The following is a 21,369-nucleotide window of genomic DNA, read 5'->3' on the forward strand; positions in this document are numbered from 1 at the left end:
CCTCCTTTCTGTTGAAGTTGTCCACATGCTTGTGAATTTCAATGGCTTCTCTGTGTAGTCTGACATGATAGTTGTTGGAGTGGTCCAGCATTTCTGTGTTCTCAAATAATATATTGTGTCCAGGTTGGTTCATCAAACGTCAGGAGAGAATACTTCTGGAACATGGCCACACAGCCCAAAAGACATACAACAACGCTGTTTCAGAAGTGTTCTTTTCAGTGCCCAAAAAACATCTACTCTCACATAAAATATCATGTTTCTATATCATGCTCTCAAGAGACAAAAATAAGGTAGACTTCATTAAAAGTAACATATCTGGTTTACTCACAACCTTCATGTATTCAGTATATAGGTACATTACTTGTCAATCCAGTTACAGATAGATTTGAAGTGGTTTCTTGGGCAGATAATACAGGGCATCTTTCTTATAATCAACAGCATCATGAGTTTTCTTTTAACAGTCCATAGTCTCATGGTGTCTCTCTGTCTTCTTCTCTAAAATGGAGTCTGAGCTCAGAGCAGTCCCAGATCTGATCATGTGGTCTGCAGCCCCTCCCACAACCTTAAGAAACATAGAATAAAGGGAAAGCTGCATATCAAAACATACATATACAATACAGTAAGCAACCAGAATCATATACAAAACAAATTATTAGTGAAGGTATGAAGAAGGTTGCTATTTCCAACATTCTGCCCCTTCCAGAGTTGCTTACAGGAAGGTAATCTGTCAGCCCTCATCCTTACCAAATCAATAATACAGGACAAACAAGAGAAAAGACACTGGAGATCCTAGAAAATGGCTAGAGAAGAGATATTTGTAAATCATGGATAAATGAAGTCACAGATCGCAGCCCCATGGCATAGCAAACACAGCTTCTGACATGGATTAAGTGAGGCTGCAGTTACCCATTAATCTTGGAATAAGTGCTTTAAAGTTTATTATTAGACTTATGTTTTAAGTATGCATCTTGTTGCTCTATGTCTAAAGCATGTCAGAGATTTAGACTCCCAATTGTTTAAAATTAGCAAGTAAAATGGAAATAGGGAGGGGAGATTTCTATCATTGCTGGCTTTGTGTTTAATTTCATAGCCTCATTTTCCCTCATTGGTTATTGTGGTCTTAGTGCCACTCTGCTGACGACTTCAAAAGTTTTGAATTAGGAACCTTCATGTACAGCAACTCAGACATCATACAGTTGTTCAGCTATCTGGTATTTGCATTGTGTATTGCTCAGAGGATGAGGTCAATAACTGACTCAGCTGCTTCCACCCACTTTGATTTCCACCTGACTGTGAGTGGTAGACTTTGAGGTTCTTCTAAAGAGCACAGTTGATCCTGTCAGTCTGAATTCTGACCATGTCAGGTAGTCTCGAACAGGAGAGCAACTGTGCTGAACTGCAACTTCCAGGACTTTTAACTGCTAGGATAGGAATGCTGAGTGTTGCAGTTCAACAACATCCAGGGTCTTTCCATACTACACAGTTATAGTACTATGATTCAACTTTCTGTCACTGCAAAGCTTGGATTTGCAGCTTTGTGGGATATTCAGAGTTTTCAGTAAGATAATTTTGATTACTCACCAAAGTACAAATCTCAGGATTCCACAGAATGCAGCCATGGCCATTAGAGAGGAATCATAGTGATATAATAGTGAATCATGAAAAGACCTTGGAGGTCCATGCTTTGCTTGTTCCTGTTCTAGAAGAACCTTCCACTTCCATTGCTCTCCTATTACAGCTGGTATTGGCCAGCAAGGTTAGTTTGGAAGCTCAAATTCACTACTCCATGATTGATAGAAGCCAGATGGCAATGAGGAATTATTATAGGCCTTGTAACCTATATAGCCTTTGGGCAAGTGTACATTTCTGAATACCCATTTGCTCCCATCCACAGCGAGTGCATGAACAGGTTGGCTCAGACAGTAAGAGAAAGTCTGGACTGTAAAGCTAATCTTCCCCCATTCTCCTTGTAATGGAAAACATTTACATGAAACAGGAGTGGAGAACTGTTAGACCTCCAAATATATTTAAGTGTAGCTGCCAGAGGCTCCAGAATGACCACTGGTAAGATATTGTGGGACTTAAAGTTGGGAATATTTATTTATTTATTAATTTACAGTATTTATATTCCGCCCATCTCACTCCGAAGGGAACTCACAATGCACATATACATGGCAAACATTCAATGTCATTAGACATACAACATTTAGACAGACACAGAGGCAACTTAACATTTTCCAGCTTCTGGCTTCATGAGGGTATGCTCAATTCCGACCACAGGGGGAGCTGCCGCTTCATCGTCCACTTGTGACATTGAGTCCTTGATGCAGTACTTCCTCATTCTTTCTGCATGCTGCTGGAGGTTTTTTATGGTGTCTAAATTAGTTAAATTAGCCTCCCCGCATAAAGCGGTACCTAAATTTTCTACTCGACAGATGCAACTGTCTTCCGAGCTGCATAGGTCAACAACGAGCTAGGCTAATTAATGGTTGGGAGCTCAACCCGACCCGATCTGGCTTCAAACTCATGACCTCTCGATCAGTAGTGATTTATTGCAGCTGGCTACTAGCCAGATGCACCACAGCCCGGCCCACAAATATCTGGAGGAGTAAAGATTCCTAATTCCTGTTTTGCACAGCAAAACAAATTGGTGTGTCTATAAATTAATACAAAGGAGCAGCTTTCCCTTATGAATCAGCCTCCAGATATATTGGACTACAACTCCCATCATGTCGTCATGGTTACTGGTTGGGTAAGATTGCAGTGGAGTTACTCTTTAGATGGATTGTTGAACCAAGAGGAAAGAAATGACAGTGGGAATCGCTCCAGGCTATCTACAAACTGAATTCCCCGTGTGAGAGACTGCCAATGAATAACAAGTGCTGTAGGTTATATTTCAGAGGAGGGAACTGGCAAAGCTAATTCTGGATATACTTTCCTAAGTAAACCATGTGAAATTAGTGGGGATGCCATAAGTTGACAGGTGATTGCTAGGCACATACACATGTAAACTCTTGTGCTATTTCAGCATCTATTATTATGTTTTAGCTTTGCCTCCACTGAGATGTCTTATTCCTTGGATTGAATAGCAGGTGCCTGTGCGTTTTCCACCGATGACCCATCTAACCATACAGCCCTTAGGGATCCACAGCCGAGACAAGCCACCCCTTGATCTTGCCATTCTGGGGTGACTTTTGACCAGCACAATCCATTTCTTTACTGGCCAAGTGCAAACTTCCCATGACAGTTCACAGAGGCAGGGTTGAACTCAAGGCTGCAGTTGCTAAGGGCAGCAAGGCTTGGAGTGGAACAAGCTTTCGGTCCACTGCTGTCACACACCCACATGCCAATTGCTTTGGCTAACCCTGTTGTTTGAGTGGGTGTTTGTTTTTCTGAAAATGAAAGTTGTCTACCTGGTATTGCAGTCCTTGGAGGTTTTCCAGGCAGAACAAATGTTGGAGTTCATTTATAACAGGGCAGGATTTGAACAAAATGCTTAGACACTGGAATTCTGGGACTTGTAGACCCGGGGAAGCTAATGGCATACATCTTTCCCATTTTTCAAACCACAAGTGTTATAACTTTCTGCACAACTATGCATTCTTTCTTACCCTCTCCTTTTAGAGTTTCCCAATCTCTCTTCTGGAAGGACTAGGGTACTGTTCTGACTCCTTAACGCTGACAAAAAAAATCATAGAGTTGAAAGAAATGACAAAGGCCATTCAGTCCAAACTCTTGCCTTGCAGGAACACTTAATTGAAGTACTCCTGAAAGATGGCCATCCACTCTCTGATTCACACTCTGTGGAAGCAATATATTCCACTACTGAACAGCTCTTATTGTCAGGATGTTCGTCCTGATGTTTAAGAGAAATATCTTTTCCTGCAATTTACATCAGTTGCTCCACAGACAGCGTACAAACGTACTTGGGTACCACATAGGATACTGTCTCTTTTTGTCTGTATGGGTGACATGAATCCCTTTGAAAATCTAGTGAAAACTCATTGGATTATACACTAGAGCTTAAAGAGTAGGCAAAGAGTATATCTTCTAAGATTTTGCAAATGAAAACTAGCATGAGCAACATCAATGTTGTGGTTTGTGAAGAATCTGGTGCTCCAGTGGATGAGGAAGGGGATTTTGTGGGGTCTCAGGATGTAGCGGAACCTTCGTGCTACGGTTCTTGTTGGCGCAGTGGAGGAATTTGAAGACGGACAACTGAAGGAATTCCAAGAAAACAGTTTTATTTCGCTAATGGCCACTAGGGTTCCCCCTAACACAAAGTAAGTGCTTCTCCAGGGGAACCCCCAGTGGCAGGCTGAGTAAACATTTATACACACTACAGGGTTCGGGTTATGCCCGCCCACAAGCAAATTCATTGGCTTAGAGTTGTGACGCTGCCCAATCAGTGCTGACCAGCAGGCCGGCTGCACTCTTTTTTGTGCCGTGCTCACAATCCTTCAGAGCGCCTGCGTACGCATGCGCTGTTTGTTTATCTTTAGCTTTCATTTCTTCAGAAACACATGATTTCCCAGAAGTCACATGTTTCTGTGAGTTTATGCACCCGGGTCGCTAGCTGTCGCCATCTCTGCCCATATATGGTATTTCCTGGGGTTCCTTAACCTCCCGCCTCACTCCCCCATTTTCTTTTTGCGAAGCGCATGTACAAAAGCTGAAGCAAAGCATTATGGTTCCATCCAATCCCGCTTGGCTTGGAGTATGGCTATCTTTTTTTCAGGTAAAGATTGTGTGACACACCTAGTACACATTTGCATCATTATTGGAGTGCAACACATAACTATGAGAACAATGAACAATCCTAAAATCCCTACCAACAATATGTTCTTCAACCATTCTATTGAGGGTAACCAGCTAGTCACCCAGGAGAAAGGAGACCAACCTTCTATCTCCTGGACATTATTGTAAATTAACTTTTGTAATGACTCGATGTCATCTTCAATAGTACTATTCAAGTTATGAAATTTCACTACACAACGCCCTCTAACCATGGCGCATAAGCCCCCCCTGGCCGCCAGTAGGTAGTCAAGGGCCAACTTATGCTGTAGGGCCATCTGGCTGATTTCTTCTACTTCAGACTGGATTTCCCGGAAAATTTTACCAGTGGCATTTATGGACTTTTCAAGGCGGCAAGTCAGGCCTAGAACACTTCTACGGTTTGCTTGAGCTACAATCCCTGGGTAAGCACCCAGTGTCAACAAGCCTGTGATCAGGCCTCCTCCTACACGGGAGGCTTCTGAACCTGACAGAGCCTTGTTAATAATGACCTCATCCGAGCATTCTGGTCCTAGAGGGCCTGTTTGCACAATGTCCCGTTTTAGGCGCTGATGCCTTTTGTGTAAGACCTGTACTGGGAATGTCAAATAACCCACACCGACACACTGGTAGTTGCCGGGGTGATAATTTGTGGCCCATTTATCAAAGAAAAACCATAGATTTGGATCCCTAATTTGCCATAACGGACAGAGGCTTTTACCTAGGCTCAGTTGGGTTAATTGTTGCAGTATGTTCATATAAGATTTTAGGCCCTCAATAGAATCATTCACACTAAATGTGGGATAATCTGGATACATGCTAGCCCACTCGGTTGCGGTTAGATTTAATCGTGAGACATAAGATGTATTAAATCGTCCATGTAGATAGAACCGGTCTCGACAATGGGAATAATTGCCTAATCGGGAAAAGAACGCCTGCCTAGTTCCCCAGTGTTTCCACTCAGAATTCCATATTCCCGATCCTCCACAACAGAAGCACAAACCCCTGGTGGAGGTATGGTATCTAAACCGTCGAAACCGAGTTTTATTTATCCTTTGCGGTATGCTAGAAAACACGGTAGGTGGACCCTCCTGAGCCTTGGACAATCCCTCCAACACAATCTGTGGTTCATCAATTAAATCGGGAAGAAATGAAAAATCTCCTACGGTGAGGGGGTGTTCATATATTAATGCTACCTCTTTCCCGTGCTGCTCAAACATATGATTGGCATGTTCTTTTATCCAATTCCCATGTGCTCTTTTTCCAAAAGAGAGAATAAAACTCAGCACAAATAATATACCAAACACAGTGCGCTTTCCTCCCCTCCTCATAACTTGTCTCCCACTTTTTCCTCTCAAAATGTCTAGCCACCATCTCCCGGAGAGCGCCTTTGTTGGGCCATGCTGCGACATACTTGACCACCGACGCTCCGTTGCACCCGAAGGGATCAGCTTCATGGCCTTGTTGACCCCTTAGGGAGTTGCCGGATGATCCTGAGTCTCAGGTCCTCACCAGGAACTCGCTCCGTCCGCCACTCCTCAGGTGCTAGCTTTACACGGGTGTAATGTATCCACGGCTTAATCTCCTTCACCTTCACTGCAGTGGGGGTAGACAGGAGCACAACATAGGGTCCTCGCCACTTGGGTCCCAATGGCTCAATCTTCCAATCCTTGACCAGAACCTCGTCACCTGGTGAAAAACAATGTAGAGGTGTGGTAGGGAATGGTGGGTTCAATTCAGAAATGTATTTTTCTAACTGCTGCATTTGTCTGCCCAAAGCCTGAACCTGGGCCAATGTCTGTTTCTCTCCTATGAGGTGCTGCTCAGCTCCTGTCTCTAAGGCTCCCTTCAAGTTCAAAGGGGGTCGTCCATAGAGTCTTTCAAAAGGGGAGAGTCCTGTCCGTTTGTGTGGTGTACATCTGATTCCTAATAATGCCATGGGCAAAACCACCGTCCACGGCAATCCTGTCTCTTGGCAAAGTTTCCCAAGCTGAGCCTTTAATGTCCTATTCATTCTTTCCACTTTTCCAGAAGATTGGGGTCTATATGCACAATGTAACTTCCATTTTATGCCCAAAATTCTACATAATCCTTGCACAGCCTGTTGAATATATGCGGGGCCATTATCTGATCCAATTTCTAAGGGTATGCCAAATCTGGGAATAACATCTTTCATTAGAGCTCTTGACACCTCTACAGCCTTCTCAGTCCTTGTAGGGTAAGCCTCCACCCATCCTGTGTATGTGTCCACGAACACCAGTAAATATTTGTATCCTTTGTATGGGGGCATTTCTGTAAAGTCAGTGACTAAAGCTTCAAAGGGTACCCCACCCACATGTTGGACTCCTGGTGGCTTGAGGGGTCCTTCTCTGGGGTTATTTTTGATACATGTCCAGCATCTTCGGGCTGCTGCTGCCGTTAGGCTATGTAATCCATCGATATACAACTGTCGTCCTAGCAGATTTGCCAATGCCATTTTTCCTAAATGTGTGTTTTGGTGCATGTGTTGGACTAAGTGCCATGCCAAGTCCTTAGGGACGTAGACACGGGCGTCTGGCATCACTATGAGTTCTCCTGACCACTGACCCTTCTCCTTTAAGGCCCATTCTTCTTCCTCTGGTGTATATGTAATGTTATGTTCAGTTAATTCTACCTGTAGGGCCATTACCTGATGTTCAATATAGGGCAGCCTAGCTGCCTCTTTGGCTGCCAGATCAGCCTGCCTATTTCCTTGCACTACGGGATCGTCTCCACGTTGGTGCCCTTTACAATGCATCACAGCCACCTGCCTTGGCTTCCAAACCGCCTCCAGGAGATCCACAATCTCTCCAGCATGTTTCACGCACTTTCCTCCAGACGTGAGGAGCCCGCGCTCCTTGTACAGTGCTCCATGTGCGTGGAGGGTGGTGAAGGCATATTTTGAGTCTGTGTAGACGTTGACCCGCTTTCCGCTTGACAATTCCAACGCTCGGGTCAGGGCAATCAATTCGGCCTTCTGGGCAGAAGTCCCCGGGGGCAGTGACCCTGCTTCCAGCGTCTCTCCCCCCCACCGGACAACCGCATAACCTGAGTGTCTTTGATTATTTTCCATAAAGGAGATTCCATCTGTGAACAGAGTGTCATCCACCTTAGTTAGTGGCACATCCTTCAAATCCGGTCGACTGGAGAATACCTCATCCATCACCTGGGCACACTGATGGATCGTGGTGTCTCCTGGAGTCGGGAGCAAGGTGGCCGGATTCAGAGTGGAGCAAGTCTCCAGGGTCACCAGTGGGTTGTCACACAACAATCCCTCATATTTCATTAACCTCTCACTTGTGAGCCAGCGCGGTCCCTTAATGTCTAACAGTGCCTTAACGCTATGGGGCACCTTAACTGTCAGTGGCTGTCCTAGGGTCAATTTATTTGCTTCTTTGATTAAATCTACTGATGCTGCCACAGCCCTCAGGCAAGGTGGCAATCCACGAGCCACTGTGTCCAATTGCTTTGACAAGTAGGCAATCGGCCTCTGCCATGAACCTAGTGGTTGGGTCAATACTCCAACCGCTGTTCCTTCCCGCTCTGCAGCGAACAGAGTGAATGGTTTTTCCAAATCGGGCAGTCCTAATGCTGGAGATGACATCAATGCTTCTTTTAATGCCTTAAATGCCTGTTGACATTCTTCTGTCCACTCAAATGGATCTTCTCTTCCACCTCTCGTAGCCTGGTACAGTGGCTTAGCCAACACGGCGTAGTTGGGGATCCACTGTCTACAATATCCTGCTGATCCCAAAAATTCCCGCACCTGTCGCCGGGTGCTGGGAGTGGGGATGGCACAAACAACTTCCTTTCTTTCAGCTCCTAACATCTTCTTTCCTTCGGTCAGATGGAACCCCAAATATTTCACCGTGGGACAGCACAACTGGGCCTTTTTCTTTGACACTTTGTAACCCTTTTCTTCCAATGTCTTGAGAAATCTCAAAGTATGCTCTTTACAGCCCCCTAGTGTCCGGCAAGCGATAAGCAGGTCATCTGCATATTGAAGCCAAATTCCCTCTTCTTTAGGTATTACAAAATCCTGTAAGTCTTTGGCCAGGGCTTGACCAAAAATGGTCGGGCTGTCCCGGAACCCCTGAGGAAGGCGTGTCCAAACATACTGGGTCCTTTGCCCTGACTGCTGAGATTCCCACTGGAAAGCAAAGATCGGTTGGGATACAGGGGCCAATCGAATGCAAAAGAATGCATCCTTTAAATCCAATACAGTAAACCATTTGGCAAATGCTGGTACTAGACTCATCATGATGTATGGATTTGGCACTACCGGGGTTAGGGGAACGGTGACTTGATTTACAGCCCGCAAATCTTGAACTGGGCGATATTCTCCTTGTCCTCCTGGTTTCTTGACTGGGAGCAGGGGCGTGTTCCATGGGGAACTGCATGGTACCAATATCCCATGCTGCAGAAGTCGCTCTAGATGCTTTCTGATCCCCTGCACTGCCTCTCGACTGACGGGATACTGTGGCTTACATATGGGTCCCATTCCTCTTTTCACTTCCACCACCACCGGTGGAACATATTTAGCTAATCCTGGAGGATTATCTTCTGCCCACACTAAAGGAGTCTCATGCCATGGCCATTGTATTTCTTCAGTAAAAATCCTAACTTGAAACAGTCTCCATTCCTCTTCCATGGGAAATGATAGCTCCACTTGTCCATTCTTCATGAACTGGAGTTGTGCTTGTAATTTTGATAAAATGTCCCTTCCCAATAAAGGGACTGGGCAGTCTGGGAGATATAACATCTTATGCTTGACCTGATGTCCGGCCAGATTGCAGGTGCGTTCCTTAAGGAAGGGGCACTTCTGGGTCTTCCCAGACACCCCTATTACTTTCGTAGTTTCCCGAGTTGGTGGACTAATTTTTGTATTTACTACTGATTTTTCGGCACCTGTGTCCACTAAAAAGTCCAATTGTTGGTCCCCGATTTCAAGTGTGACCATCGGCTCCCCGGGGTCCAACAAAACAAGAGCCTGGCTTCCTCATTCCTCTCCTCCATCCATATCTTCCCATTCTTCTTCCATCACAGCTGCTGCAGCTATCACCTCTCTTGCAGGAAAAGGTACGTAGTTCCCACGTCCTCTTCCCCTTCCTGGGTTTCTTCCTCTCTCAGGCCTTCCTCTTTCTCTCGGTCCTTCCTGACTTCCTTCTCTTCCTTCTGGGCATTCACCTTTCCAGTGTCCAAACTTCTTACATTTAGCACATTGGTCTCGACCTAACCTCCGAGGGGGCCCTCTTCTTCCTCCTTGTCCCCCTCTGGCATATCCTCCTCTTCCTCTCTGTCCACTTGCACTTTGTTCCATCATGGTAACTAATGCTTGGTATTCCTGCTTCTTCTTCCTGTCCTTCTTCTCTTCTTCTACCTGGTCCCTCGCCATATAAACTTGATCTGCGAGTGCCAACAATTCATTCATAGTCTTTCCTAGAAATCCTGGTTGCTTTTGAATCTTTCTCCGGATGTCAGGAGCCGCTTGACTGATAAAAGACTGTTGAATCGCCCTCCTACCGTTTTCATCCTCCAAATTATATGGGCTATACTTTCTATATGCTGCCTCCAGCCTTTCCAAAAAGGCTGTTGGTGACTCAGATTTTTCCTGTACCACTCCCTGAATTTTTACAATGTTGACGGGTCGCGGCGGGCCCCTCTTTACCGCTTCTACCAATATACGCTGGAATCCTCTCAGTCTCTGCAAATGTCCTTCTTCTGCGGTGTCCCATTGGGGATCTATTTCCACAGGAAACCTCTGTGCTCCCCACTCGGCTGCATCACCATCTTGTGGGGCACCAACCTGGGCTATGGCTACCCCATTATTCAACACTGCTCTTCTCTCCTCTGATGTGAACAACATATTCAACAATTGTCTGCAATCTTGCCAGGTGGGATTATGGGTTGCCATAATCCCTTCCAATAGCCTAGCCATAGCTTGGGGTTCTTCACTATAAGGTGGAGTATTATTTTTCCAATTCAAAATGTCACTACTACTGAAAGGCACTACCTGGTATGCTTGAACTATCTCATTCCTGTTGTTTATCACAGGCACCGTTCTCAAGGGCATCTGGAGGGCCGGTCCGGTCGGTGAATCACCAGACCACACCGGAGCTCCATGTCTCCGAGTTTGTGCCGGAGAAGCATCACTGGGCATCCGTTGTGACTTCTTCTTTTCCTTTGTTTCCTCCTGATATTTTTCTAGGCTAGGATAGTGTTTCTTGGCCGCTTCGGTTGACTCCGAAGAGTAGGGTGGGGGTCTCGTTCCTAGTGTAGGTGCACCGGGGGCTGTTCCCTGGGGTGGGGGAGGCGGTGGCAAGGGTGGCGGCAATAATTCCTGTTGTCTAGCCTGTACACTCAACTGTAAATCTGGGTAGTCCTCCTCATTGGATTGGAAAACTTCCTTCTTTTTCCCCTCCTTCTTCACCACCATACATTTGCCATTCCTGCACTGTCGAACCCAACCTGGATCTTCTCTAACTACCCGTTCCCACGTAGCAATATAGACCCACTGGTTCGGATGATTCACAGCACAATATTCTTCCACTGTTCGGATCAGTTTCAGATCCCACGTTCCTTCTACTTGCCAACCTAAACCAAACTCTGGCCATTCTCCCTGACACAAATTTCTCAGTCTATAATCTCTCAGGTCCCTTGGATTCCCTGCTACGGCTCTGTTAGCAAAAGAGCCAAAATTATCTAAGATGCATTGTAAGGGAGTGGAGCTCTTTGAATTTTTCCCTCCCATCCTGCCTAATAGAGGGGACTGTCCTGGCCTGGGCACCTGGCCACTCAATGGCATGCGTCAGGAAACACAAGACAGAACCCCTTTCTACCTCCCTGGGAACTTTTTTTGTCCCTCCCAGCGCTGGCGTTCCCTTAATATCTCATGCAAACCCCTATACTTGCCAGATTTCTGTAGACGTCGGACCAACCTTCGCCCCTGGGCTTTTTCCCTGGATCCTAGCTGGTTTCTATGGAACCTTGCTGGTGTTGCAGCTTCCACCGTCAGTCGGCGTTGGCATCAGAGGCAAGCACCGCAGCCGGTCGTGTATTATTCAGGGGCCCCTTCTCGTCTCACGGTAGTTGCCTCAGGCCCCCACCGCTGAGTTGAGGCCGTCCCGCCAACGGGATCCGTCTCCAAATCTCCTGGCCCGTCTTATAGGAAAAAAAAAATCACGTCGGGGTCACCAGAAAATGTAGCGGAACCTTCGTGCTACGGTTCTTGTTGGCGCAGTGGAGGAATTTGAAGACGGACAACTGAAGGAATTCCAAGAAAACAGTTTTATTTCGCTAATGGCCACTAGGGTTCCCCCTAACACAAAGTAAGTGCTTCTCCAGGGGAACCCCCAGTGGCAGGCTGAGTAAACATTTATACACACTACAGGGTTCGGGTTATGCCCGCCCACAAGCAAATTCATTGGCTTAGAGTTGTGACGCTGCCCAATCAGTGCTGACCAGCAGGCCGGCTGCACTCTTTTTTGTGCCGTGCTCACAATCCTTCAGAGCGCCTGCGTACGCATGCGCTGTTTGTTTATCTTTAGCTTTCATTTCTTCAGAAACACATGATTTCCCAGAAGTCACATGTTTCTGTGAGTTTATGCACCCGGGTCGCTAGCTGTCGCCATCTCTGCCCATATATGGTATTTCCTGGGGTTCCTTAACCTCCCGCCTCAAGGAGGGGTTTTGGGGGGGATGGCAGTGGCATGGAGAAATGTGTTAGTGAATCTCCTGGTAGTTCTTGGGATGTTAGAGAAAGCAAAATCTGTTCCCATGAGAATTTGCCAGAGTTTGCTCCTGTTAGGAATGGGGGAGTGTGAGTCTTTCCCTAGGTCAGAGTGGCTGCAGCTGTGCCGAGAGACTGTGAAAAAGAGACAGGCTTGCTTTTCCCAGCAGCTTCAAGATAAGCAGTGAAGAACCAGGTGTACGAAGAGTGATGTCATGGGAGGGAATTGAGACTTTTAAGTGGGCTCCAAGCAGACTGCTCTTTGTGAGAACAACGTTGAATTTCAAGTGGGAAGAACTCTTAAGTTCTATGGCCTTGCTTCAAGTGTTTAAGTTTCTGGATTTTGGGTCTTGTTCATGTTTGCTTTTTAAGCTTCAAGTTTCTGGATTTTAATTCCCGTTCATGTCTTCATGGTTTTTGCTCTGGTTTATTCTCTGTTTTGTTCTGGATATAACTTTGATCAAGTGTATGGCGTTTGTCTTGTTTTACTGTATTGACTCAAAGTGAAGTTCCAAGTTTTTGAATGACTGTGGTTTGATTCCTGAAACTGATTGTCACATACTCAACAACTTTGGAGTCTCTGGGTTTCTCTTTTGGATTTTTGAATTGTTCTTTTTTATGGTGCTTCTTCTTATCTTTTATATATTTACTGTGTTAATAAACTTTACTTAGTGGATTCTTTCGTTTCTGTGTGGTGTCTGGGTGAAAAGGTGTCCACAGCTGGCCTGCAACAATCAAAGTGTTGTCAAGATGGCAAAAGTTACTAATGAGGAATAATACATAAATTAAAAGAGATTACAGCAGTTTGCTTTTGCCTCAGCCTACTGGGAAGGAAAGAACTCCACACCACCACCCCCAATCTACCTTCTGTTGAGTTTATTTGTATGTTGAAATATATTTACAGCAATTAAAGCTATCAAATCACAAAGGGGGAAAGTGTGTGTGTGGCGGGGGGAGAGATAGAAACTGGAACATTTTTAAAATAATTGAAAAAGTGCAAATTATTTCTGTCTAGCTTCTGCCATGATAGAAAATTATAGGACAAGATATAGCATTCTACCAAAAAGACTTGCAGAGAACAGAGTAGAAGATGTCAGGAAAACTATACTATCAAACTATCTCCTTGAAACAAGTTACATGAGCTCCTTCTCTGGAGCCCTCTTCAAGGATAGTGCAGGGGGGAGAAAGCAAAGCATATTGGAACACTATCTTGGGCTCAGACAGCAGGCAAATGACAGTCCTAGAGTTGCTAAACCTCAGAGTTTGACTTAAAATGTCAGGATGTGAGATGCCTTCTTAAGGTCTCCAACTAGATAAAAGGTAATAGGTCTTGATATGCATTTGCCTGAAACTAAAATACAGGATGTTTTATGCTTGGTTGTAGTGTCTTTGTTATACATTTCTGTCTAGATCTATTAGATTCCATTCCGTATTACAACAGTCGGGATTACCTTGCATCAGATGAGGTCCCTGTTTGATCTCCTAGTCCCCCAGTTCTGGTTCTTAACATCTGCCAATTAGGCTGTTTTTTTTCCTCGTGTCAGGAGCGACTTGAGAAACTGCAAGTCACTTCTGGTGTGAGAGAATTGGCCGTCTGCAAGGACGTTGCCCAGGGGACACCCAGAATTTTTTGATGTTTTTACCATCCTTGTGGGAGGCTTCTCTCATGTCTCCACATGGAGCTGGAGCTAATAGAAGGAGCTCATCTGCACTCTCCCCGGGTTAGATTCGAACCGGCAACCTTCAGGGCAGCAACCCAACCTTCAAGTCAGCAGTCTTGCCAGCACAAGGGTTTAATACACTGCGCCATTGGGAGCTGGTCACATATGTTCTTTTCTCCCCTTCTTTGGTGATGGAGCAACTGTCACTCTGGAGATGTTCAATGTGTTGTCAAAGGCTTTCATGGCCAGAATTACAGGGTTGTTGTGTCTTTACCAGGATGTATGGCAATGTTCCAGAAGCATTCTCTTCTTACGTTTCGCCCACATCTATGGCAGGCATCCTCAGAGGCTGTGAGGTATATTCCTCACAACCTCTGAGGATGCCTGCCATAGATGTGGGTGAAACCTCAGGAGAGAATGCTTCTAGAACATGGCCATACAGCCCAGAAAACACACAACAACCCTGTCACTCTGGACCTTACTACATTGGGATACAATCCATTTATATCAGTATGTATCCCATATTTTTTAGGATTGGGTGAATATTGTATTGAGACAGGATGTATATTTTCCTCATCACACCTGATTGTTACGATTCTTATGATTTAAAATACTGCACTTCGATTCATCACACGATGGACGGCTGGCTCTTCCCAATCCAATCAAAACACCTACATCACTCTATGACCTTTTAAAAAAGATTGTTGCTGACGGGATGCATACAGATTTTCCTGTCAAAACAGTGCTTCAGCAACAGAATAATCAGTAGCATTTCCAAAGCATTATTCGAATTCCGTCTGCAAATCATCTGTTTCTGCGATGCTATGCAGATGGATTCCAATGGAATACTGATGAGATGGGGCAAATGTCATGTGATGGGACTTTTTCAAAAGCATTGTCTGAGAAACAGAATATTTCCTAATGTGATAAGGTCCTCTAATGACCGGGCCGCGCTGTGGCACAGCTGGTTAGTAGCTAGCAGCAATAAATCACCACTGACCGAGAGGCTGTTGGTTCGAAGCCCGGATTGGGGATGAGCTCCCAACCATTAATAACCCTAGGTCGCTGTCCACCTGAGCAGCTCAAAAACAGCTGTGTCTGTGATTAGAGAATTCTAGGTACCACTTAATGTGAGGAGGCTAATTTAACTTAATTTATGACATCACACAACTGCCAGCGGCGTGCAGAACTTGAGGAAGTACTACCATCAAGAAGGACTTGGCATCATAGTGGATGATGAAGTGGCAACCCCCCCTGTGGCCGGAATCGAGCATACCTTCATGAAGCCGGAAGCAGGAGGATGTTAACAGCCTCTACTTGTCTGTCTGTCTGTCTGTATATGTGATATGTGATTATGTCTGACAATTACACATTGTATGCTGTTCTGTTCTGTCCTGTCTGTCCAAAACGGCATTGAATGTTTCCCGTGAATGTGTATCGTGATCTGCCCTATGTCCCCTTGGGGAGATAAGGCGGAATATAAACCTGTTGTTGTTGCTGTTGTTGTTGTTGTTGTTGTTGCTGCTGCTATTGTTGTCATTATTATTATTATTATTATTATTATTATTATTATTATTATTTTATTGTATGACACAGCAAACAAGATAGATATGCTGGATTTCATTTCACAAAATCACAAGTCAAACCCTTCCGAAGTGTCTAGTGTATTTTTGGATGATGCGTGCAGATCCCAGTAGGGTGGCCTTCTGCAGCTGACAGATCATAATTTTGTCAATGTCTATTGTTTCCAAATGCCAGCTGAGATCTTTTGGCACGGCACCCAGTGTGCCCATCACCACCGGGACCACCTGCACTGGTTTCTGCCAGAGTCTTTGAAGTTCAGTCTTGCGGTCCTGATAGCAGCTGAGATTTCCTGTTGTTTTTCGTCAATGTGACTGTCACCTGAGATGGCAACATCAATGATCCAAACCTTTTTCTTTTCCACAGCTGTGATGTCTGGTGTGGTGTGTTCCAGAACTTTGTCAGTCTGGATTCGGAAGTCCCACAGTATCTTTGCGTGTTCATTTTCCAATACTTTTGCAGGTTTGTGATCCCCCCAGTTCTTTACTGTTGGGAGGTGGTACTTGAGGCACAAGTTCCAATGAATCATTTGGGCCACATAGTTGTGTCTCTGTTTGTATCTGTCTGTGCGATTTTCTTACAGCAGCTGAGGATATGATCAATGGTTTGGTCGGTTTCCTTGCAGAGTCTGCATTATTATTATTATTATTATTATTATTATTATTATTATTATTATACTATTATTATTTTATTATGACACAGCAAACAAGATAGATATGCTGGATTTCGTATCACAAAATCACAAGTCGAACACTTCCTATTATTATTATTATTATTATTATTATTATTATTATTATGCTTTTGCTACCTTTTGCTTGTCATAATGTTCGGCACCAAATGTATAGTTTCCAAAGGACAGGTGAGTTTTAGTCTCCCTTCACACATCTAACAAAAGATGCTCAAATGGGTAGATATTAGAAAGTTCCTTTTAAGAGGATTTAATATAATTCAGTACAATCCGCCTATCCATGGGATCTGTGGTTTCATTTATTCCTGTCTCACAAAATACGTCCTCCCTAGGCATTTTTTAGGTTCTCCAGTACAACTTTATGATATTGTTCGACCAGAAGTCCTTCATTTCAGTAGGATTTACTATTATCTGCTATTTGTGTCCACATGAAGTCTGAGAATATATCACTCGCAGATACAAGGGTTGTGCAGTAATAGCACAATAACATATTGATAACTGAACAATTCTAGGATAGTGCTGTTGCACAATCTTGGGTGGTTTCAGCATGTTGTTACAGCCATTACTCTGAAAAGGGGCTTCCCTAGCAATGTGCTCATATGAGAAGGAGTTTGAAGCTAAGGTCCTTGTCAAAGTGGTGACCAGAGGAGAGGGGATCAAATGTATCAGATATGGTTTTTTTATGTCACCATCTAAAGCACTTCCACATCTCAGATCTATATGATCACAGAGCTCAATATCTAAATGATGACAGGCACCAGGTTATTTTCAACTGCTGAAAAGCTACGGACAGAACTTTGGGATTCCTCTTCTCTTCCAGACACATAGCAAGAGGGACAGATGGGTCTTAGTTGTGCATGTGTAAGTGAGAGATAACTTTTACACTCTGTTGAGAGGAGTGTCAGTTAAAGAGATCACATTTTGTGCTTTAAGGAGCAGACCCCATCCCGTCACTCCACACACCACGGCCAAAGTTAATTTCTGTGGGCAAGGAATGCATTCAAAGCCTTTTGCATCTTCTCTGATGCAAAGGTACATTGCAAAATATTCATTTATCAAACGGGTAAAGAAAAAAAAAATTAAGGGAAGCTGATAAGGGAAGCTGCATTCTGCAAGGCTGCTGTATTTCCCAATTATAGATGAAAGCTCAGAGGCTGTGCAAAGATGAAACTTGAGGTCTCCATTAATTATAAATACATTATCAACACTTATCGCCCAAGTGAAAATTCCAGATAAAACCTTAAGTTTGGAAGAACATCAGCTGTATAAATATTTATGCAAGCAACATCTCACACACACACTCACAGACACTGTAGTCAGAAAGAGAGGGCAGGAAGGAGTGAGAATGTGGCTATGGAGGTTTTCTGAAGGTTTAATTCTGCAGAACCACAAGTGTTGGAATTCCAACTGGCTAGAAGGCATGCTGCCACCACCTTTTTTGTCACAAGGTGAAAACACATTTTTCACATGGCTCCAGGTAATGTTCAACAAGCCCACAAGAAAACACACAATCCAAGCCCTTTTTTTGAAAGTTAAAATGTGGTGGAAATGTATTTATTTATTTATTTATTTACAGTATTTATATTCTGCCCTTATTTATTTATTTATTTATTTATTTGCAGCATTTATATTCCGCCCTTCTCACCCCAAAGGGGACTCAGGGGTGTCCCAAAGGGGACTCTCACATTACACATTACACATATAGGCAAACATTCAATGCCTTTTAACATAGAACAAGACAAACAAACATAGGCTCCGAGCGGGCCTCGAACTCATGACCTCCTGGTCAGAGTGATTCATTGCAGTTAATTGCAGCTGGCTTGCTCTCCCACCTGCGCCACAGCCCAGGCCCTTCTCATCCTGAAGGGGACTCAGGGTGGATCACAATGTACACATACATGGCAAATATTCAATGCCATATGACCATAGAGACAGAGACAAAGACAGAGACACAGAGACAATTTAACTTTCTCCAGCTTCCAGCTTCCTGAGGATATGCTCGATTCCGGCCACAGGGGGAGCAGTTGCTTCATTATCCACTGTGACACCGAGTTCTTGGCTACTTCCTCATTCCAAACACTGCTGGATGATTTTTATGGTGCTGTAAATTAGTTAAATTAGCCTCCCCACATAAGTGGTACCTAAATTTCCTACTTGATAGATGCAACTATCTTTTGGGTTGCTTAGGTCAACAATGAGCAGGGCTATTTTTTATTTTAATGGTCGGGTGCTCACTCCGACACGGGCTGGCCTCGAACTCATGACCATAGTCATAGTGATTTATTGCAGCTGGCTATTGACCAGCCTGTGCCACAGTCCGGCCCCTGCGCCACAGCCCGGCCCCCCTGCCTTGGACAATTCTTTTATGGGTGCAGGTGTGACCTTTCAAGGTCTCATAGAGTCTAACGTAGCCCTTTAGCTTTCCAGAGTTGCCCATCTCTCCCTAAACAAATCCCTTCTCCTATTATTAGGCAAAGTGTTGAGTGATTTCAGCTACTGCTAAGCCCTAGGTTTGTTAGCCTGGCCTTTCACGCAACCAGAAGGTCGAATGAGACGTAGATGGGTGTTGAAGGCAAGAACAGAAGTCTTTTAATCTCAATGACGAAAAGAGGATATTAGCAGAGCTAGTGCTCAAAGTACTGACATAAAGCATTGGAAAATACAGAGCATATTTATTTACTTTGACAGCTATTCAGAACACCTGCACCAGCATCTGATTTCATGAAAGCTGGTCCAGCTGGAATCTAGGCTCCCGTTGGCCGGAAACTCCTTGCAGCAGAATTTGTTATTGGTCCTCCTTGGAAATTTGAGGAGCTGTCATTTGCTTGTTTGAAGCTTGGGCCTGTTTAAAGATCCACCTCTGTGAGGGGTGCGAACATCAGGAATGTGTTGACATCAAATGTGAATGAGTTCATGATTGACTTAATGTCCAGGTGAGCACAAAGAGAGAATCCAGAGAACACAAAGGGTGATTGGGACTAATTAACAGTTTAATGGGCTAGGCTTGCCCATAGTTCATGGGCTGATGCCTAGCAGTGAAGAAATCCCAATCTTATCAGTGGGAACCGGAAAACCCCCCACAATCACTACAAGAACTTTCTCAATGGAATAAGAGTTTATCGATAGAAGCTTACATTCATGAATACAGAAGAGACTGTACTGCAGCACAGCTGGTAAATCACCAGCTGTAATAAAATCTACCAACCAAAAGGTGGCCAGTTTGAAGCCCAGTCGGGGTGAGCACTTGACTGTCAAGCCCAGCTCATTGTTTACCTAAGCAGTTCGAAAACAGCTTAGAGCTGTAAGTAGAGAAATTAGGTACCGCTAATTAGTAGGGGAGGTATTTTACAACACCATGAAGAACAAGAGCAGAAATACGATGACCAAAAGGAAGGTGGAAGTTGGAAGTCCTGGTGGCTTTTTGTCATAGAAAATGGAGCAACAGCATCCCCTTGTGACTGAATCCGAACTCAATCTCCAAGGCATTGAAAATGGACTTTGAGACAACATACCTCCTTTCTGTCTGTCCAAATGGCATTGAATGTTTGCCATGTATGTGTACTGTGATCCACCCTGAGTCCCTTGGGGAGATAGGGTGGAATATAAATAAAGTGTTGTTGTTGTTGTTGTTGTTGTTGTTGTTGTTGTTATGTATCAATAGGACCAGGGTGCGCTTGGAATGTATGCATACATTAAGTGGCTTTTCCGATCCCCAACCCATTGTGAGATGATTAGTTAGATTGAGCACACATGTTCAAGGGCTAGGTAGTTTTCCACAGGTGGTTTGATTGACACAGCCAGGGGGAAGAAAGACACACAGCCTGCTTGACTTTATCGAAATGGTGAAGCACAAGGAGACAATCTACTCGCAATGCAAGATTGTCTGGACAAGATAATTAATATAAATCTATTCATAATTATTCAGAGTTCGTTATTTAGGGGGTCTGTTTTCTCAATAACAAAAGGTTGTCCTACTGTCAGTCACAGTGGATGCCCAGCTGCAACTATGGAAATAATTGGGGCCGTGATGGTGCAACGGGTTAAACGGTTGAACTGTTTAATCTGCTGTCTTAAAGGTTGGCATTTCGAAGCCACAGGTCAGATGAGCTCCCGCTGTTAGCCCTAGCTCCTGCCAACCTAGCAGTTCGAAAACATGCAAATATGAGTAGATCAATAGGTACCGCTTCGGCGGGAAAGTAATAAAGGTGCCCATGCAGCCATGCCGGCAACACAACCAGGAGGTGTCTATGGACAACAGGCTCCTTGGCTTAGAAATGAAACAAGAGCACCTCCCCTTGGTCAGAGCTGAGCACTGCCTCCAGAAAGTTGCAGATGAAAAGGAAAGCCTTTACCATTGTTATGTGTATTTGTATGTCACTGTCATATCCACTGTATTAAAGGCATTAAATGTTTGCCTATCTGTGTATGTTGTAATCTGGTCTGAGTCCCCACGGGGGGAATAGAGCGGAATATAAATAAAGTGCTTATTATTATTATTATTATTATTATTATTATTATTATTATTATTATTATTTGACACAGCAAACAAGATAGATATGCTGGATTTTGTTTCACAAAATCACACTTCCCAAGTGTTTAGGACTGTGTGATGTATTTTCAGATGACGCGTGCAGAACCCAGTAGGGTGGCCTTTTGCAGTTGGCAGATCGTAATTTTGTCAATGTCTATTGTTTCCAAATGCTGGCGAGATCTTTTGGCACGGCACCCAATGTGCCGATCACCACTGGGACCACCTGCATTGGTTTCTGCCAGAGTCTTAGAAGTTCAATCTTGAGGTCCTGACAGCGGCTTATTATTATTATTTTATTGTATGACACAGCAAACAAGATAGATATGCTGGATTTATTATTATTATTATTATTATTATTATTATTATTATTATTATTATTATTATTATT

The 21,369-nt window shown here is 44.2% G+C and overlaps 1 protein-coding gene across 1 annotated transcript in view; it reads right to left on the reverse strand.

Moving 5' to 3' along the window:
- Window positions 1–288: 288 nt before the first annotated feature.
- mettl16 (methyltransferase 16, RNA N6-adenosine) overlaps window positions 289–21,369 on the reverse strand; it is a 54,932-nt gene continuing 33,851 nt past the window's right edge. The window contains exon 8 of the mRNA XM_062983951.1: window positions 289–562. Within this exon, the coding sequence (XP_062840021.1) occupies window positions 455–562 (108 nt within the window). The 3' untranslated portion in view covers window positions 289–454. The remainder of the gene's footprint in view (window positions 563–21,369) is intronic.

The sequence above is a fragment of the Anolis carolinensis genome, chromosome 6 (assembly GCF_035594765.1).
Source record: "Anolis carolinensis isolate JA03-04 chromosome 6, rAnoCar3.1.pri, whole genome shotgun sequence".
In the NCBI taxonomy this organism is placed as follows: domain Eukaryota; kingdom Metazoa; phylum Chordata; class Lepidosauria; order Squamata; family Dactyloidae; genus Anolis; species Anolis carolinensis.